Source organism: Solanum pennellii, chromosome 2, assembly GCF_001406875.1.
Source record: "Solanum pennellii chromosome 2, SPENNV200".
NCBI lineage: Eukaryota > Viridiplantae > Streptophyta > Magnoliopsida > Solanales > Solanaceae > Solanum > Solanum pennellii.
Genome location: NC_028638.1, coordinates 43,199,018 through 43,216,381, shown reverse-complemented (window position 1 = coordinate 43,216,381; position 17,364 = coordinate 43,199,018). Strand labels below are relative to the sequence as shown.

The 17,364-nt window shown below is 30.5% G+C and overlaps 1 protein-coding gene and 1 long non-coding RNA gene across 15 annotated transcripts; both read right to left on the bottom strand.

Moving 5' to 3' along the window:
* Positions 1-5,257: 5,257 nt before the first annotated feature.
* LOC107009227 (hyoscyamine 6-dioxygenase-like) lies at positions 5,258-14,058 on the bottom strand. Its single transcript, XM_015208531.1, has 4 exons — positions 13,858-14,058; positions 12,230-12,483; positions 11,319-11,640; positions 5,258-5,503 (listed from the first exon to the last, which is right to left on the bottom strand). The coding sequence occupies exons 1-4, from the start codon at positions 14,056-14,058 to the stop codon at positions 5,258-5,260; spliced, it is 1,023 nt and encodes a 340-aa protein (XP_015064017.1).
* On the bottom strand, positions 6,112-11,113 carry LOC107009228. Of its 14 annotated transcripts, none has more exons than XR_003576296.1 (6): positions 10,920-11,106; positions 9,698-10,029; positions 9,168-9,462; positions 8,633-8,997; positions 7,704-7,796; positions 6,112-6,905 (listed from the first exon to the last, which is right to left on the bottom strand). It is a non-coding gene; the product is annotated as an uncharacterized LOC107009228 (long non-coding RNA). The 14 variants fall into 14 exon arrangements; XR_003576294.1 differs by having other exon boundaries at positions 6,112-7,796; positions 8,633-8,704; positions 8,812-8,997; positions 10,920-11,099; XR_003576286.1 differs by having other exon boundaries at positions 6,112-6,340; positions 6,516-8,997; positions 10,920-11,113.
* Positions 14,059-17,364: the final 3,306 nt, after the last annotated feature.

Sequence of the window (17,364 nt, the reverse complement as noted above, 5' to 3'; positions counted from 1 at the left end):
GGAAGTCATCACCACAAGAACATCTATCCTCAATTTACTAAATCTAAGAATATCTAGGAAGCTAAAATAATAAACAGCTAGTCCATGCCGGAACTTCAAAGCATCAAGACATGAAGAAGAAGATCCAGTCCAAGCTAGAAGCATTAGCTCACCCTGAGATCCGACGTGATGAAGACTGGCTAGAGTTGCGGTTGAGTTGAAGACGATGGTACGTTTGCTGCACTCCACAAATAACAAAGAAAACAAATACAAGTAGGGGTCAGTACAAAACACGGGTACTGAGTAGATATCATCGGCCAACTCAAAATAGAAAGCAATATATCTCAGATAACATCATAAAATCAACTAATATTCTTAACAGGTGATAGCAACAAGTATAAAAATCATTTATAACATCACCGAACATATCTATGAGGACTCAAGCCTCCACACCATACTCTTTTGGGAAACATGTTCTTTAGATTGAGTATATTAGCATATTTCAAGATTCATTATCTTTATTCCTCTTGTGTCGGTACGTGACACTCCGCTCCACTACTACTATCCTGGTGTCGGAACGTGACACTCCGATCCATATACTATCCTGGTGCCGGAACGTGACACCCGATCCATATACTATCCTGGTGTCGGAACGTGACACTCCGATCCATATACTATCCTGGTGCCGGAACGTGACACCCGATCCATATACTATCCTGGTGTCGGAACGTGACACTCCGATCCATATACTATCCTGGTGCCGGAACGTGACACCCGATCCATATACTATCCTGGTGTCGGAACGTGACACTCCGATCCATATACTATCCTGGTGCCGGAACGTGACCCCCGATCCATATACTATCCTGGTGTCGGAACGTGACACTCCGATCCATATACTATCCTGGTGCCGGAACGTGACACCCGATCCATATACTATCCTGGTGTCGGAACGTGACACTCCGATCCATATACTATCCTGGTGTCGGAACGTTACACTCCGATCTATATTCTATCCTGGTGCCGGAACGTGACACCCGATCCACTACTCTCAATCTTTTAGTTCATCAAGCCTTCTTTTATACCAAGGCATCATCATTAACAAAAAGATTTTAAGGTTTAAGGTTCAACAGCCTCATCATGCTAATTCATCACAATTATGTAATCATATCATACATACACACAATTAAGCAATATAGGAGACTTTACATTAATACCCAATACATATCATTCGCTATTAAGAGTTTACTATGAAATAGCATAAACCATAACCTACCTCCACCGAAGAACCGAAGTCAAGCAAGCTACTTCTCCAATACTTTTCTTTTCCTCAATGCCTCCGAATCTTTCCAATCTATCAAGCATATATGCATAATTTATAAGTTAACGAGTCTATAAACACTTACGTTATTTTATGTGCATCCTAAACCCAACAACACATCTAACTTATAACCTTCTTTTCTAAAATTTAAACCTAAGGGTAAGTCTTAATTCCTCCAATTAGCATAACTTTAGTGGAATTTAAATAACCCAATACACCTAATATTTTATGACTTCACTCAATATTTTAATAATTTAGTACACCTAATTAAGTGATATACGGACTAGGAATAACCTAAGTCACACGAATTGTAACAACTGCATATGAGGAATATGCAGAACCCATTAAGAAATCATTAATTTCACAATTTGTCCCATAGTTTAATTCTATTTTATTATTTATATAAGTATCTATATATGTTATGTCCTATCTTCTACCTTAACCAACACATGAAAACATTCACTATACATATACCCTTAAATACTCCCACTTTAAAGTATAATAATAATAAATTCTCAAGTCAATATCACCTAAACTTGAACCAATCATCACGCTTTCACTGGAATTTTTATTTTATTTTATTTTTCTTTCAATCAGTTTTGTGATATATATGTATATGGTAATAAATGTCATGCACAATTTCATAAGGTACTCTCTGCAAACAAAGTGCAGATCAATTAAATAATTTACCTGTCGTATTATCTTTGATATGCGGCTTCTCTTGATTCTCCTCTTTTCTTTTCTAATTCCGTATAAGAAAATAGCAAAACCCTATTGATTTTATAATTAATTATAAATATAATAATAAATGTGACCCACTATTAATTTTAAAGTTTTTCTCTTTAATCACCAACTAATTAAATTATTTAAAACTACCCCACTAATTTTATAATTATAATTATGAATAGTTCAAAACACCCATTTAAAATCTATCGGGAAGTACTTTATCAAATAAAAAGTTCTAGTGCTCAAACCGACTAAATGGATTGTTACAATATGGATGCCACATTGCATGCCAATAGGATTCCACTGCCACGTAGACTAAATAGAAAGAGTCAAAAATACCCTTAAACTATCCGAAATAGCTCATATTTACCCTTAAACTATATTTCGGCTCAAAACTACCCTTTCGGTCAAACTATTGGATCAAAAGTACCCTTCTTATTAATAGAAGTTGTTAAATGCCACGTGGATGCCACATTGCATGTCAATAAGGTTCCACTGCCACATAGACTAAATCCCTAAATTCTAATTACTTCCCCCCTCATTTCATTATTTCAGAAATGATATATTCACCCGTTCTTCCTCATTTCGCGGCTAGGGTTTCATACTTTTCTTCGTGGTTGGGTTTCAAAGTGGATATTCATGCTTGTAGGTTAGTAAATATTTTTTCTTATTTTATTATGTTTACGATTTTAAAGCATGATAGTTAGGATTTTACAACTTTCCCCTAATTTCGCAGCTAAAGTTTTGTAGCTTTCTTGGGTCTGAGTTTCAAAGTGGATATTCATGGTTGTAGGTTAGTAAATATTTTTTCTTATTTTATTACGTTTACGATTTCAAAGTATGATAGTTAGAATTTCACAACTTTTCCGTTATTTTGCGGCCAAGGTTTCGTAACTTTCTTCGGAGCTGATTTTCAAAGTGGATTTTGTGATTGTAAACACAACAAAATAAGAAAAAAATTTACTAACCTATAACCACGAATATCCACTTTGAAACCCAACGACGAAGAAAACTGTGAAACCTTAGCCGCGAAATGAGGGATAAAGGGTGAAATCGTTTCTAGAAAATAATGAAATGAGGGGAAAATGAGTAATTAAGATTTAGGGATTTAGTCAATGTGGCATGTGGAATTTAACAACTTTCGCTAATAAGGTTACTTTTGACCCAATAGTTTGATGAGAATGGTAGTTTTGAGCCGAAATATAGTTTAAGGGTATATATGAGTTATTTCGGATAATTTAAGGGTACTTTTGACCCTTTTTCTTTTAGTCTTTGTGGCAGTGGAAATCTATTGGGGTGCTATGTGGCATTCATGTGGCATCCACATGGCATTTAACAATTTCCGTTAATTAGAAGGGCATTTTTGACCCAATAGTTTGACGGGAAGGGTAATTTTGAGCCAAAATATAGTTTAAGGGTATATATAAGCTATTTCAGATATATATATATATATATATATATATATATATATATATATATGATTTTGAATTTATAGATAATATTCACACCTAGTATATAAGCTTTTGAAAAGTACAGTTATATTAATTTTTAACTAATTAATTTTAATTTTTTTACTACTATTCAAAAATACACTTTTTATCTATAAGTAAACGCTTTAACCAAATATTTGATCAACGGTTTAGAGTAAATATTTTAAAAAATAAATAAATATTTTAAAAAATAAATAAATATATTTTACTTCAAAAAGATCTAGCCAAACAGGTACACTAGTAATAATACTCCTATATCATTGTATTTTGAACCTTTCAATATGTTATCTGTTTGGTGTCAACAAAATATGAACTTCAATTCTTTCCTATCATTGTCATGTTTTATTTTACGAGAATTAATATAATTAATTTTAAAAATTAAATTACATTAAATTATTCAATATTTTAAAATTAATATTTGAAAATTATATGAAAAATACTATTAGTTATTATCCTTTATAGAAGTTAATACGATAAAACTATGTTACACTATTTTTTCTGGATATATCATGCTTCCATTTAATACATAAAAACCCTATTTTATGAAACCGGTAATATAATGGCTTTGCAATTAACTGCATAGATTACTACTAATTAAATTAAGATAATAGAGCAGGAATACTTTGTTCATTCCTAAAGAAATTTGTTGGATCAATTTTTGTCTTCACTTTCACAAATCTATCAAAGTTGTTTTCGAATTTATAAATTTCATATCTGATCTTTTTACTAAAGTATGTTAATGTCAATTCTCCTTTATAAATTAAGATCCATTATCTCATCTTTGTTATATTATTTTCTTATTCTTTTTTTTTTCTGGTCATAATCATACACCGCAAAAGAAAAGTTGTCATCAATCTTTATAGAAACTGTTAAGGGTAATAACATTATTGTTATATATGGCGTCAAAAACGTTATGATTGATTGATTAATTAATTGTAAAAAAATATTTGGAAGGAAATAATACATTTTTTTGTAATCATGTCGTATGAATTACGACAAAATAATCAATTATTTGTACTATTTTATATAAGATGTTTATAGTGATGACCATTTGTAAGTGATTATTGTATTAGTTTTAAATGTTCTTTTAACGTATTCTTTTTTATTCCTTTTTAGTTAAATACGTCTAAAAAAAATTTATGTCTACATTACAATTAAATAGATATTACTTATTAGACTTTATATAATTATTGGCGTGCAACATGTATAATGTTATATTTCTTATTTCCAAATAAAATTAAAAGTATCTCAATAAAAGATTAGATATATTATTATATATATTAGATCATTTGTGTTTTATATGAAAAATATGAAATATTTAGCAGATATGTTGAATGACTATTCATGCATTTATAATTAGTTCATTATCTCATGAATTAGTATATTGTCTATTTAATTAGTAATAAAGAGATCTAAAAGTATAAAGTTCATTATCAATGATCCATACAAAATTAGATAACTATTTTAATTTTCAAACAAATACTCTTACTCTAACAATTATCCGCGTAACAGTAATTGGTAAAAATTCTTCTTATATATATGCATCATTCATTTATACTTTTTAGTGCAACAAAAATATTTAACATTTAATAGTAATAAATACACTTAGCTACGCGTGCGACATGTACCCAGAAACTAGTAATAATTAATCATATGTAAGCAAGTGTAACATAGAAATATATTTTATTGCAAAGGATATATATAGTGACACACATGACACATACATAATTAAGTTTATAAATTAGAGCTTATAAGATTGAAGTAGAGCTTCAAAATCTCCATGTTTTATTTCATAGGTGTGCAAGAACTCTTTGTACTGATAAGATTTGTATGCTGCAATATTTGTTGTTTTTTTAACCAATTCACTTGCAGGTTCAATGTGACAATCTGAAGAAGGAATCACAAAATTACCCACACAAATTCTAGTTTCTTTTGAATTTGTCACTGCTCGATGAATCACACTTTTTAGCCTATCGTTACTGATAATCTGAAAAATTAACATACCCTTACAATAAACATTTTTTAATTACAAGGTAGTTAACTTTTCCTAGCAAAGATTAAAGGGGAAACAACATAAATGAGCGATAAAATCCAAAATAATTACAAGTTTATATTCAAATTCAAAGTAATTCCTGAAATATTCATTCTCTCGTAAATAGTTATAGTTCATATCCTATTCATTTAAGGGTGATAATTTTCGCTTAATTGATACTAAATCGATATCATATACTGTATGATAGCATTAAGCTTGATAACTTCGCTTAACTGATACTAATTAATCAGTATATATATACTGTATTGGTATCATTATGATTTCTTATTCAGAAATTACTTATTAGTCAGGATACTATAAGAGTATATATGTATATTCTTGTAGTATCATTGACCAATGCGTAATTTCTTAACAGGAAACCTTAATGATATCAATACAGTATATATATATATTGATTTAGTATCAATTCAGCGAAATTATCAGCCTTTATGATACCAATACAGTAAATGATATTGATTTAGTATTAGTTAAGTGAAATTATCAGTCTTAATTATACCAATATAATATAAGATACTGATTTAATATCAGTTAGGCGAAATTAGTGAGGGGTATGTAATGTAATATATATATATATACTAGATGAGTGTTGCCCGTGCTAAGCACGGGCCCAACATTTTACACTTTAAAGTAGTGGCAGCATGAACATATACACAACTGCAAAAAGTTTGTTTAATAAGTTTATGCCGGAGAATGTCTTCATAGGTCATATACGCATAACGCTATTATGTGTTCTTTCTCCACCACCCTCCGATGTCTCTAATAATATACAACCTGAACCACAATAAATACACACATAAACAATATATCTAGAAGGTCAAAAACAAACCAATAACGAAAGTTGCTCCCATTAATACTACAAATACGACATTCTATCTTTAGCTAAAATGGTGCATTGACGAAAAAAATTGAGCTAGGAACATACTAAACAATGACAAGAAACACCTACCTTAGAGACTCCTTTGTAAACATCCTCACCAGCAGGATTATTAATGAGAATTCTGATATTGGATTCTCTTCATTGTAAGCAATGCATTCATCATACATGAAGACTATAATATTTTGAACAAATTTTGCTCGACAGCTGATACCAACTGATATGCAAAAGGTTATGAATCTTTTAGATTTTTACTACTGACTCCAAATTAGTTACTATTCAGTGAAATAACCAATGCGACCACATTACATTAATCTACCAGCAAAGACAGGTTAGAGTGGTAATCTATGTTTACCTTAAACCTTAAGTAGCAATATCACGCGCTTCATATTCCATAAGTATTTGCCAAATATGATGTCCAATAAATATTTTCTAATCATTTTAAAAATCTCCTGTAAAATTCTGCAAGACAATTGAAGCAATATTCCTAAAAGGGTAAAGGCCAGTGTGCAATCTTTTTAGAGAAAAAATAGAATGGAAAACCAGTTATATTGTATAGGAACAAACTTCTAGTGTCAGTACTGCATTAGCAAAAATAGAAAATCTCAAAGCTCCTCGAATGACATGTTCAAGAGAAGAATGTCAGGAGTTACAAATAAATAAACAAATAACACAAGAATTAAGTTGTTAAACCTCAATAAAGCTTAATGATGATTGATTGAATTATACATCCACATTACAAGGTAGTCACAAAAAAAACTATTTATATTGACAAATCGAATCAATAAATGGAGAAGCTAGAGGGAGAATTGGATGATAGAAATTATAGATGGAAGTGAAATGTGTACTGACAAGGTGGTCTTTATTTATTTCAAATTCATGTCCTAAAAGTATTCAAAAGGTTAAGTTCTCATCTAATACACATGTTAGGCTATTATGAGGATAATGTTTATAGTCACGGAGATGTGTTCGTAGCTTTGGAATAGGCATGGAGCTAGGATATATGACCTATGAGGATTCCACCTACTACCCCTTTGACATCAAACAATGTTGATAAGTTACCAGATTCCTCGGGACAAGTATCGTCACAAAAGGATCAAGATACACTTTTACATAATAGAGTAAGAAAACAACAAGACGACATATCTAACATTACAAATGTAGAGCAGTTAGCATGTTTGTATGGCTAATATAGTACAGGAAGCACGATAGAGAAATGTGTAAGCAACCAAAAAATGCAAAAAGCAAATGACGCAACACCTGGAATCCTCTATGCTTCTCTAAAACCCACAACTGATTCTCTTTTCTGTTTGATCTTAAGAGAGGTTTATTCAATTCCTCGTCTTCTTTTTCCTGGCGATAACACTTCATCTTCATTACCCAAAATGATTTCGGATAAACAGGTAAGAATATGAACACTATCATGTTACTAAAATCAATAAGGATATCAGCAACAATCATTGACCGACCCCATCCGTAGTTCAAATAATATTGATGCGAATATGTACCCCGTAAGGTTTCCAATAGATGTGTGAGCATGCTAAATACCCATTATAAGTCACCTCTTCGTTGCAAAACCATTTCCCTAGCATTGCAACTGCTAAAGGACATCCGGTGGGTTAGAACAATGATCCACCAATCATTTGGATAGTCATATAGTAATTGAAACTATGCCCAATATCCAAGTCAAGAAAGAATTCTGAATAAACCTATTCCTAATGGTTCCCATGTAGAAATTTTTTTGAATCTATTTTGTAGCCTACGTGCCCTGAGATATACATTTTGAAGGCAGACACAAATAGGAAAGTCATATCAAGATTACCATTTCCATTAAGGATGTTAAATGTAAACCAACCATCTCTAAATGGTACTATTACCTTGCCACGGTAAATTAGGACTAAACCCACGGGATTGGGGATCAAGTGATTGTTTCACGATGCCTGTGGCTTTCCAATTACAATGGTAGCCAAAATATATGTGAAGTGGATATATTAATCAATTGCCATAATAATTTTCTGTATCAAAAATCTAATTTCAAAAAAAGAAAGGAATTTTCTGTATCAGATATGTATTTGTTAGCTTCGAATATGGCTTGGTATACAGAAGTGCACACCACTCGGAAGAGGATAAAGAACATACGACTAAAGAATAGAAAGACATTTTCTTTAGCTAGAGAGCACTGAGCATACCTTGTCACATAGATATTGTAGCATGACATTGCCTTGAGGCTGCACGATATAAGGAACTTTGATCCTTTCCGACTATAATGATTATAATGCACAAATTTAGTTGTAGAGTGATGAGGCGGCTCCTCACAAGAAAAAATATGGTAACTACAGTAAGTGAAAGAACTTCTCAACAACTTAACTGAATTTCACCACGACCTGACAATGAAGAGATCAAAGTCATCTTGAAAAGTAAAGCTTGGTAGTTGATGTAACTATGTTTATCTGCTGAATGGTAGGTCTTTCGCTCCACTATCTACAGCCTCAAAACACAGCTTATTGTAAGAGACTGGCAGGTTCCAAATATTGGTGCCATTGAGCAGGCGATCCTGCTAGCCAAGCACAAGTCATATGTCATAATATAAAAAACATGTATACAATTTTAAAGAGAAGAGGGAAAATGTAAGCCAAGCACAAGTCAATATTTCATGAGGTCACTGACTGATGACTTCTATAAGATGTTAATGTAATCACATTAAAGTTTAGGATAGAAACCAACCTGCTCAACAAATGTCTCCAAATATATTGCATGAAGGGGATGTGTTTCAGCAGGGGAGAAAAATTCAGTGACATTCAATATAATAATCGTGTCTTTTGTCGTAATAAAGCTAGTCAAACATGAAGTTGGCGAAGTTGAACATTGTTTGGTGCTCTGTCCCTCCAATTTCCAATTTGCCTAGCTTTGAGATGCCAATGGTGGATAAACCATACAAGTTGGTCTAAGAACCATATCTATGGATACGGATCCCAATATCTTTGCACACCCGGATGCAGGAGTCAAGAACTTTATCAAGCTGAAATAAAAATAAAAGGTAAATCATAAGTGCGTAGACCTTCATATATTACATAATGCACAACTTGCAAGTATTTCTTATGTCTTAAAACTCATAACTTGGACCAGAAAATCATGTTAAAGTTTTCTGAAAAATCGTATGAAAACAAATAGAAGAAAAATCCACTCTTTTAATAACTATTGATTTATTATCAAACGTCTAGATAATAAGCAGCAATGACCATGTCCATAACTACCTTGGGACACTCCATCCTTAATTTAAGGAGCACGTGGAAGATCCAAAAGATTGTCCAAAAGTAGTCCACGTCCATGACTATCGTCTATTCAGTTTCACTGAAAATGGTTGTAAGGCAAAATAATATAAACCACTGAAAATCTAATGATAGTGATTCCAAACCTCTGCAAGATTTTAAAATCCAAAAGGTCGTTGTAAAAAAGAAAGGGCAGTTGCAGGTGACAAATCCATATCATTCTTTCTTGCTCAAAGCAGAGTAGTGCTTTGATCTTTACATTCAGTAATCTTGTTGACGACATTGTCTCACACTTCTCGTCAGTGATATACTCCATCCTAAATCCGTTAAACAAACATCAAAATTAATGGTAGCTGTTTCATGTCCCGTAACCAATAAAAAATGTCAAGTTATTTGCTTTATTAACATGGGCATCAAGTTTCGAACATAGCATAGACCAAACTGTATATTTACTTGACTATTATTTGAGTATGCCCCCAACATTTTAATTGTGATTTTCAAAAATAACTTATTGTTTTAAAAAGCTAATCTAATATTATCAAACGACATTTATTCTGATGATAGTAGCATTTGTAAATCATTATAAAAATCACAACCCCGCAAGAGAAAGAACAATTACACAGTTGATTCGAACAAAGTACTCATAAAAGAGAATTCAAAACAAATTAAGTTAATTAGTACCATCCTTTGTTACTTTGCAGTTTGTGTTATCACCTTCCAATGATACTCATAGATTTTAACCCAGTAATGCCATTGAATTTTGAAATTTACAAGTGTGGAAAGAATTGAGAAGGAGTCCGAGAAGGGAAAAAATAATGAAGAAAAAATAAGGTATAAACAAAATTAATCAAAAAATATACCTATAACTTGAACACAATAGCAGTGAAAACACAAATACCCTTGAGGCTTGAGAGCAAGAACAGAAACTTGTTGATAGTACTCGGCAAACATTTCTAACATGTGAAAGACATGACAAAATAATCAAGTACTCCATAGAAAATGACTTTGACATAAAATCAAACACCCTGGATGCGCAATCCTTTTCTAAATCTAACTGCATGTGTAAATCAGGTAAAATTACCAACATGTTGTTGGAATCTTAGCAAGAAATCATATCTAAAACAATTAGAAAGTAACAAAATAAAAGATATGAAATTATCACCGATAAAAATAAAGAAAGATCGGATAAGATCTAGTCAATTCTCACCAAAATAGCTTCAAATTTGCATAGATGGTTTCTAATAGAGAAGAAGAAGACACAAGTGAGGAGGAGAAAAGAGACTGACCACGAACGAGAGTTGAAAACGAAAATAGAAAAGATAGAGAAAAAAAATTACGGGAATGAATTTCAAGTGAAGTACAGGTGTCTATGCGAGGGAGAAGCTAAAAAGATATTATTGACAGTACAATTCACGTAACATTTGGTACTGCTATGCAATGCAGTGTTACCCTCTTTGTCCCAAATTCACGGTACAACGTGTGTTACTTTAAGTACAACGTTTTATTGCTGTGTTAGTCCTTCTAACTGTCATTTCTAAATAAGGGAGATATATATATATATATACACACATATACACACATATATATACCAACATATATGATTTACCTGTAATTGGCAACCAATGATGAGCACAAATGCATTAGGAATAGGTTCAACAGCAATCCATTTTCCATCCTTGAAGATTTGTAAGCCATAAACATGACTGTCTTGAAGCAAAATTGTGAACAAATTTGGGTCACAATGGCTATGCATTCCAAGTGCCAAATTTGGGTCAGGACATGGAGGATAATAGTTGGCTGATAGCATTTGAACTTTGCTTAATTCACCTCCAAAATACCCCTTTTCAAGTCCTAATCCTTCACTAATCACATCTAAAATCTTTGTGATTAGTTTCCTTGTTTCAATTGAATATGCACTAATAACTTCTCTGGAATTTGTAATTAGGAAACAAATTTAAATATAATAATAGCAAAAAGTAACATCTACGTTATTGCTACTTGAACTATTCAATTTCATATCTAAAATATCACCCAACGGTTAGCGAAATAGACATGATGATGTGAGTAGATTCTCTCTTTTAGTTAATTTTTTTTTGTCACGTACCACTCCACGTGGTAAAATCGTTTCACCATGGCAAAGGCAAATAAATTAATTTTAGGTTAAAGGTTAAAACTGTTACCATATAAATTAATTTATTCCAACCGTGAAATCTATCATCTTCTTCTTCACCTTTTTAGTCGTAGACTCGTCTATATCGTGATATCGATATCTCCGATTTAAAAAGGAAGAGTTTAGGATTTCACAAAGGTCAATTAAAAAATATATTTAAAAAATTAACATGTTTGTAAATAGAGTCGTTAATTATATATGGTCATGTGGAGGAATATTAGATGGACAAATGCATCTACAATCATTTGGTTAGTTCATTTATAACGTCTAGGTGTGTTCCGCTAATCATTAGGTGATGTTTCAGATAGAAAGTTCAGACTCTCAATCATTCAAATAGAAAGAAATACCGATAATGAGTAGGTTTTTCTGGCCAAAAAGGCAAGTTATCTTGGAGAGGATGACAATGATGTGCTAAAGTATCCCTCCAACAATGTTTATCTTCATTTTGATAATTATAACTGCTTGTGTAGAGTTTGCATTTGCTATTTGGGTCACCTGTGTAGTAGTACTTTGCTTTCTCTTCAGCTGGCATGTTAAAAAATTCTTCTAATACACCTATGGTCTCTTCCAATAATATTTCTGAAATCCCATGGTTGATCACCTATTTTTCATAAAATCAACAAATATATACGTTATATATCAATATAATTTAACCTGTTATAATAGGTAACATGTGTTATTAGGTACGATAGCATAAAAGTTATTTTTTCATTATCAAATTTGTAGAAGTTCACACAAAGAAGAGTGGAAAGAAACATGAAAAGATCCAAAATATAATCCTCAATTGGATTCAATTATTTGCAATTTAATCAGTTATAAATAACATGTAACATGTCTAAGTTACTAAATGAGAACGATTACTCATATATATATATATATATAAAACTCTTTATAGTATCCGTCTATAGAATGAACACAAATAAGTTGGCCAATTATAAAAAAACAAAGATGTCCAAAATTTGATTATATACAATTTAACCAGGCCAGTTATAACAAGTAATATGACTTATTTTTCAGATTATTTATTATGGACGGTTAATCACATAATTAATAATGAATTTTTTTTGACAGTGTTAATTTATAGAATTTAAACTCGAGAAAATAAGCATGAAGAAGAGGGGAATGAAAATCTGAATACATCCAAAATTCTATTTTGACTTTAATTATTTGCAATAACAGGTAACATGTCTTATATATTTTTCAAGTTACTTATAGCGGACGATTACTAGCTTGTAAAGCTGATAGTTTTGTTGTACTGTAAAAATTAAACTCGAAAGGAGGAGAAATTCAAAAATCTGAAAATACCCAAAATTCTATCTGGCTTTAAGTTTTTGCAATAGCTGATATATAACATGTCTTATATATTTTTCAAGTAACTTATAGTGGACGATTACTGGCTTGTAAACATGAGAGTTTTGTTATATCGGTAGTGTATAAAAATTAAACTCGAAAGGAGGAGAACTTAGAAAATCAGAAAATACCCAAAATTCTATGTGGCTTTAATTTTTTGCAATAAGAGATAACATGTCTTATATATTTTTCAAGTAACTTATAGTAGAGGTTTACTAGCTTGTTAACATGATAGTTAGTATAAAAATTAAACTCGAAAGGAGAAGAAATTAGAAAATCTGAAAAATATCCAAAATTCTATTTGACTTTAAAATTTTCAATAACAGGTAACATGTCTTATATATTTTTCAAGTTACTTATAGTGGACGATTACTAGCTTATAAACATCATAGTTTTTATTATGCTGTTAGTATATAAAATTAAACTCGAAGGAGGAGAAATTAGAAAACCTGAAAATGTCCAAAATTCTATCGATCTGGCTTTGCATTTGTGCAATAACAGATAACATGTCAAATATATTTTTCAAGTAACTTATAATGGACGATTACTGGCTTGTAAACATGATAGTTTTGTTATATCGTTAATGTATAAAAATTAAATTCGAAAAGAGGAGAAATTAGAAAACCTGAAAATAGCCGAAATCCTGACTGGCTTTAATTATTTGCTCAAGTATTGCAGGTTGGGCATATCCTCCATCTTCATGAGTAGTTAAATCTATAATTGGAGTGCTATCTTTTAAAGGATCAATAGGTTCTAATGGGAACTTGTAATTCTCAGGCAAAGATTGAACATTTTTCCACCAACTTGACACAAGTTTATTTTCCATATTAAAAATGTTATGAAAATTCACATAAACTCTATGACAAAATTTATAGGCTAGGAAAAGTTGTATGTCTCGAAAATTAAATTAATTATATTTAAGAAACAATATCTGTTAATTTAATTAATTTTTAAAATTAAATTAGATTATATTAATTTAATCTTTTAAATTAAAAAAAATAGATATTTAAAAATTATATAAAAAATGTTACAAATTTGATGGTAAAATATTTATCATTTAACTCTAAAAAAGAAAATAGTGATAATTAGATAAGAACGGAAGGTAATAATATAGTACTTCTTTGTTGGCAAGTCTATTCTTTCTATTTTAAGTATTGGTGTTAATTAAATATTTAAACATTTTGATGATTAAATATTTCGAATCTCAAGCATATTTTATTTTAGCCTTTTGCTCTCAAATCTCAACCAAACGAATAAGATGTCATCAGATTAGTTAATTTATTATATTTTACCAGACAAGCTTGGCCACACATCACTTATCCTGGTAGGCTTAATTAAATATAATATGTTATTTGTATACCTATGTTGAATAAATTAAAATTACATTAAATTTTGATTAGTTTTATTGGATGCGCGTTTAAATTTATATTAGCCTAATCACCCCATAAACTTGGTAACTTAAGTAGCCTGACCCTTCTAAACGCTAATGTGACAAAGAGCGTGAATACACTCTCTTTTAGGCGTGTGAAAGAGAGGAACAAAAAAAGAATAACTTACAAAAATGACTACATTTATAGGGTTATTGAACTTCAATAGCTATAAATATGTTATTTACTAGAAATGACTACACTTTATGTAAATTTCTAGCTGCATGTTTGTATTAAATTTTATTTTATTTTATTGTTATTATTATTATTTATACAATGCACTGAATAAGGTATGATACGTTATCATAACTTTCAAGTACCAACCATTTATTATGTTCCTAAATAATCATTATTAAATTACCAACTAATAATTACAATTTAAATATTGTATGCAAATATGATTGATTCACATAATACAAAAGGTTGTATTTATATTCCTAAATACAATATATTCACTAAATACTAATCATAAAGGTATTCATAAAATTTTGAATATAAAAATTTATTCATGTCTTTTCCTCGTTGTATGTTTGCATATGTTTTTTTTATTTATTTATTCACTAATACAATTGTAATTACAATAAATAAATAAGAAAAATGTATTACTTGTACAATTAGCATATGAATACTTTGAATTCAAATCAGTGTTTCTATTTATAAAACTTAAAGTATTAATATATCAAGGATACAAGTATTATAAAAATTTAATGTATTAATACATCAAACAAGGTAAAGTAGTACAATTTTAGCATATGAATACATCAATTTAAAAAATGGACACATTATTGTTAACCAAAAAAAAAATGAATACACCAATATACTATAATATGAATATACTGTTGTTAAATATGAAAATGGGAAAACGATAGAATGTGTATGTATCAAAGTGTGCAAGTATTCGACTATATAAAAAATTAAAAAAATCAACAAAACGTCGATCTATTTTTTGTGAAGTTTTCTATAATACTTGAGGCTTGACGTTTTACTTAGGTATTTATTTATAAAAATATAGTATTGATGTATCCAACTATACTTGTATTGCCTAATCAAATTGGATAAATTACTTATGTATCCAAATATATTTGTATTCACAAATCACCATTTACAATTATCTATGTATATAAGTATTATTAAATATAAACATTTGACATTTGATTGAACCACAAATATGAGTATAAATATAAGTATAATGAATTGAACCACAAAAATCACTCATAGAATCATACAAACGGATCTTGAATTGGAAGGAATTGGGGGGAAAATACAAAAAAAATCTGTAATATAGGGATATTGATGAAAGAGAAGGTATGAGTACATAATTAATTATGACTTTAATAATAATTTTCCTATTTATTATTTATTTATATTAAATATGAAAAGAAATTGATTATTGATATATAATTAAATTTGCTATTTATTGTATAGTTATAGTCATATAACATAAAAAAAAATTAAACTATAGCTATATTATTTAAATGTATATTAAAGTTTGCCATATTCCGTAGTTTTTCCAAAATGAAAAAAAACTCTACTTTAAAATTGGATATTATTCAACTATTAATTGTTATATGATATTATACGAATTTAAAATAATGGTACTATAAGTAGAACTGTCAAAATGGATTTGGCCTGCTATGCCGGTCTAACTCAATCCTTGTATTAAATGAGATTTGACTCAATTTTTCAGCCCATTTAGAAATAAGGCTTTTTAGCCCAATCTTATTGTGCCCGCTGACCTCGTAGCCAACCCGCAAAACTCAGATGCCAGCTTCCGGACTGTGAATTTTAAAAATATTTAGTATATATATTTTAAGTAGTGTTTTACTTGTTAAGATTTTGTCAATAAATATTTTTAAAATATCAATATAAAATCAAAAGTATATTTTTTACATTTTAGGGTCATTAACCCACTAAATTTTTGTATTAGCTCAAGTCCATTAATCCTTACTCCATTATAACTATGAATTTTTGACCTTTTTTAATTTTTTTTGGCCTAATTTTTCTCTTCTCCTTTATTGTCATGTTTATGAAAATAGTGATCATGTAATGATTTTTTCTCGGATGAAACTTATGAATGTTGTATCTTGACTATTATGTATTTGTTTTGTAAATATTCATTGAAGTATGTGTAATTCATCAATATTCATATTCTTTCTAAGAGGAAAATGTAACGACCTGTTTAGTCGTTTTGAGCAGTAGAGCTTATTTCTGGTAATAACTGTCTGGGTCGACGGATCCCACGACGGACCGTCATGGGCACGACGGACCGTCGAGGGGGTCTCATTCCAAAACACTTAGATTCTGAAAATTTGGGTACTGAGATCGACTCTCTGAACTTCACGACGGAATGGCAGGACGGACCGTCGTTGGCACGACGGACCGTCACAAATCTTTCCACAGAATTAACTCTCTGAACTTTATGACGGACCTGCAGGACGGACCGTCACAGTCATGACGGACCGTCGCAGGCTGCGTAACCCTGACTGGGTCGGATTTCTGTTTAAAGTTTTTAAGGGGCGTTTTGGACTATTCATGCTTATAGTTATAAAATTAGTGGATTAATGTTAATAATTCAATTACTTGGGGGTTAAAGGAGAGAACCTTGAAATAAAAAGTGGGTTATTTTTATCATCTTTTATACTTAATTATATGACAATTAGGGTAAAAGAAAAAGGGTTTGAATAAGAAAAATAGAAAGAACAGAG

Excerpts from the sequence above, each read along its gene's own strand:
- LOC107009227 (XM_015208531.1), bottom strand. The coding sequence starts at position 14,058 with ATGGAAAATAAACTTGTGTCAAGTTGGTGGAAAAATGTTCAATCTTTG. Across the intron at positions 11,641-12,229 it reads GAAAAACCTACTCATTATCG|AGAAGTTATTAGTGCATATT; the intron begins GTATTTCTTTCT and ends TACAAATTCCAG. Across the intron at positions 5,504-11,318 it reads TCATTGGTTGCCAATTACAG|ATTATCAGTAACGATAGGCT; the intron begins GTAAATCATATA and ends TTAATTTTTCAG.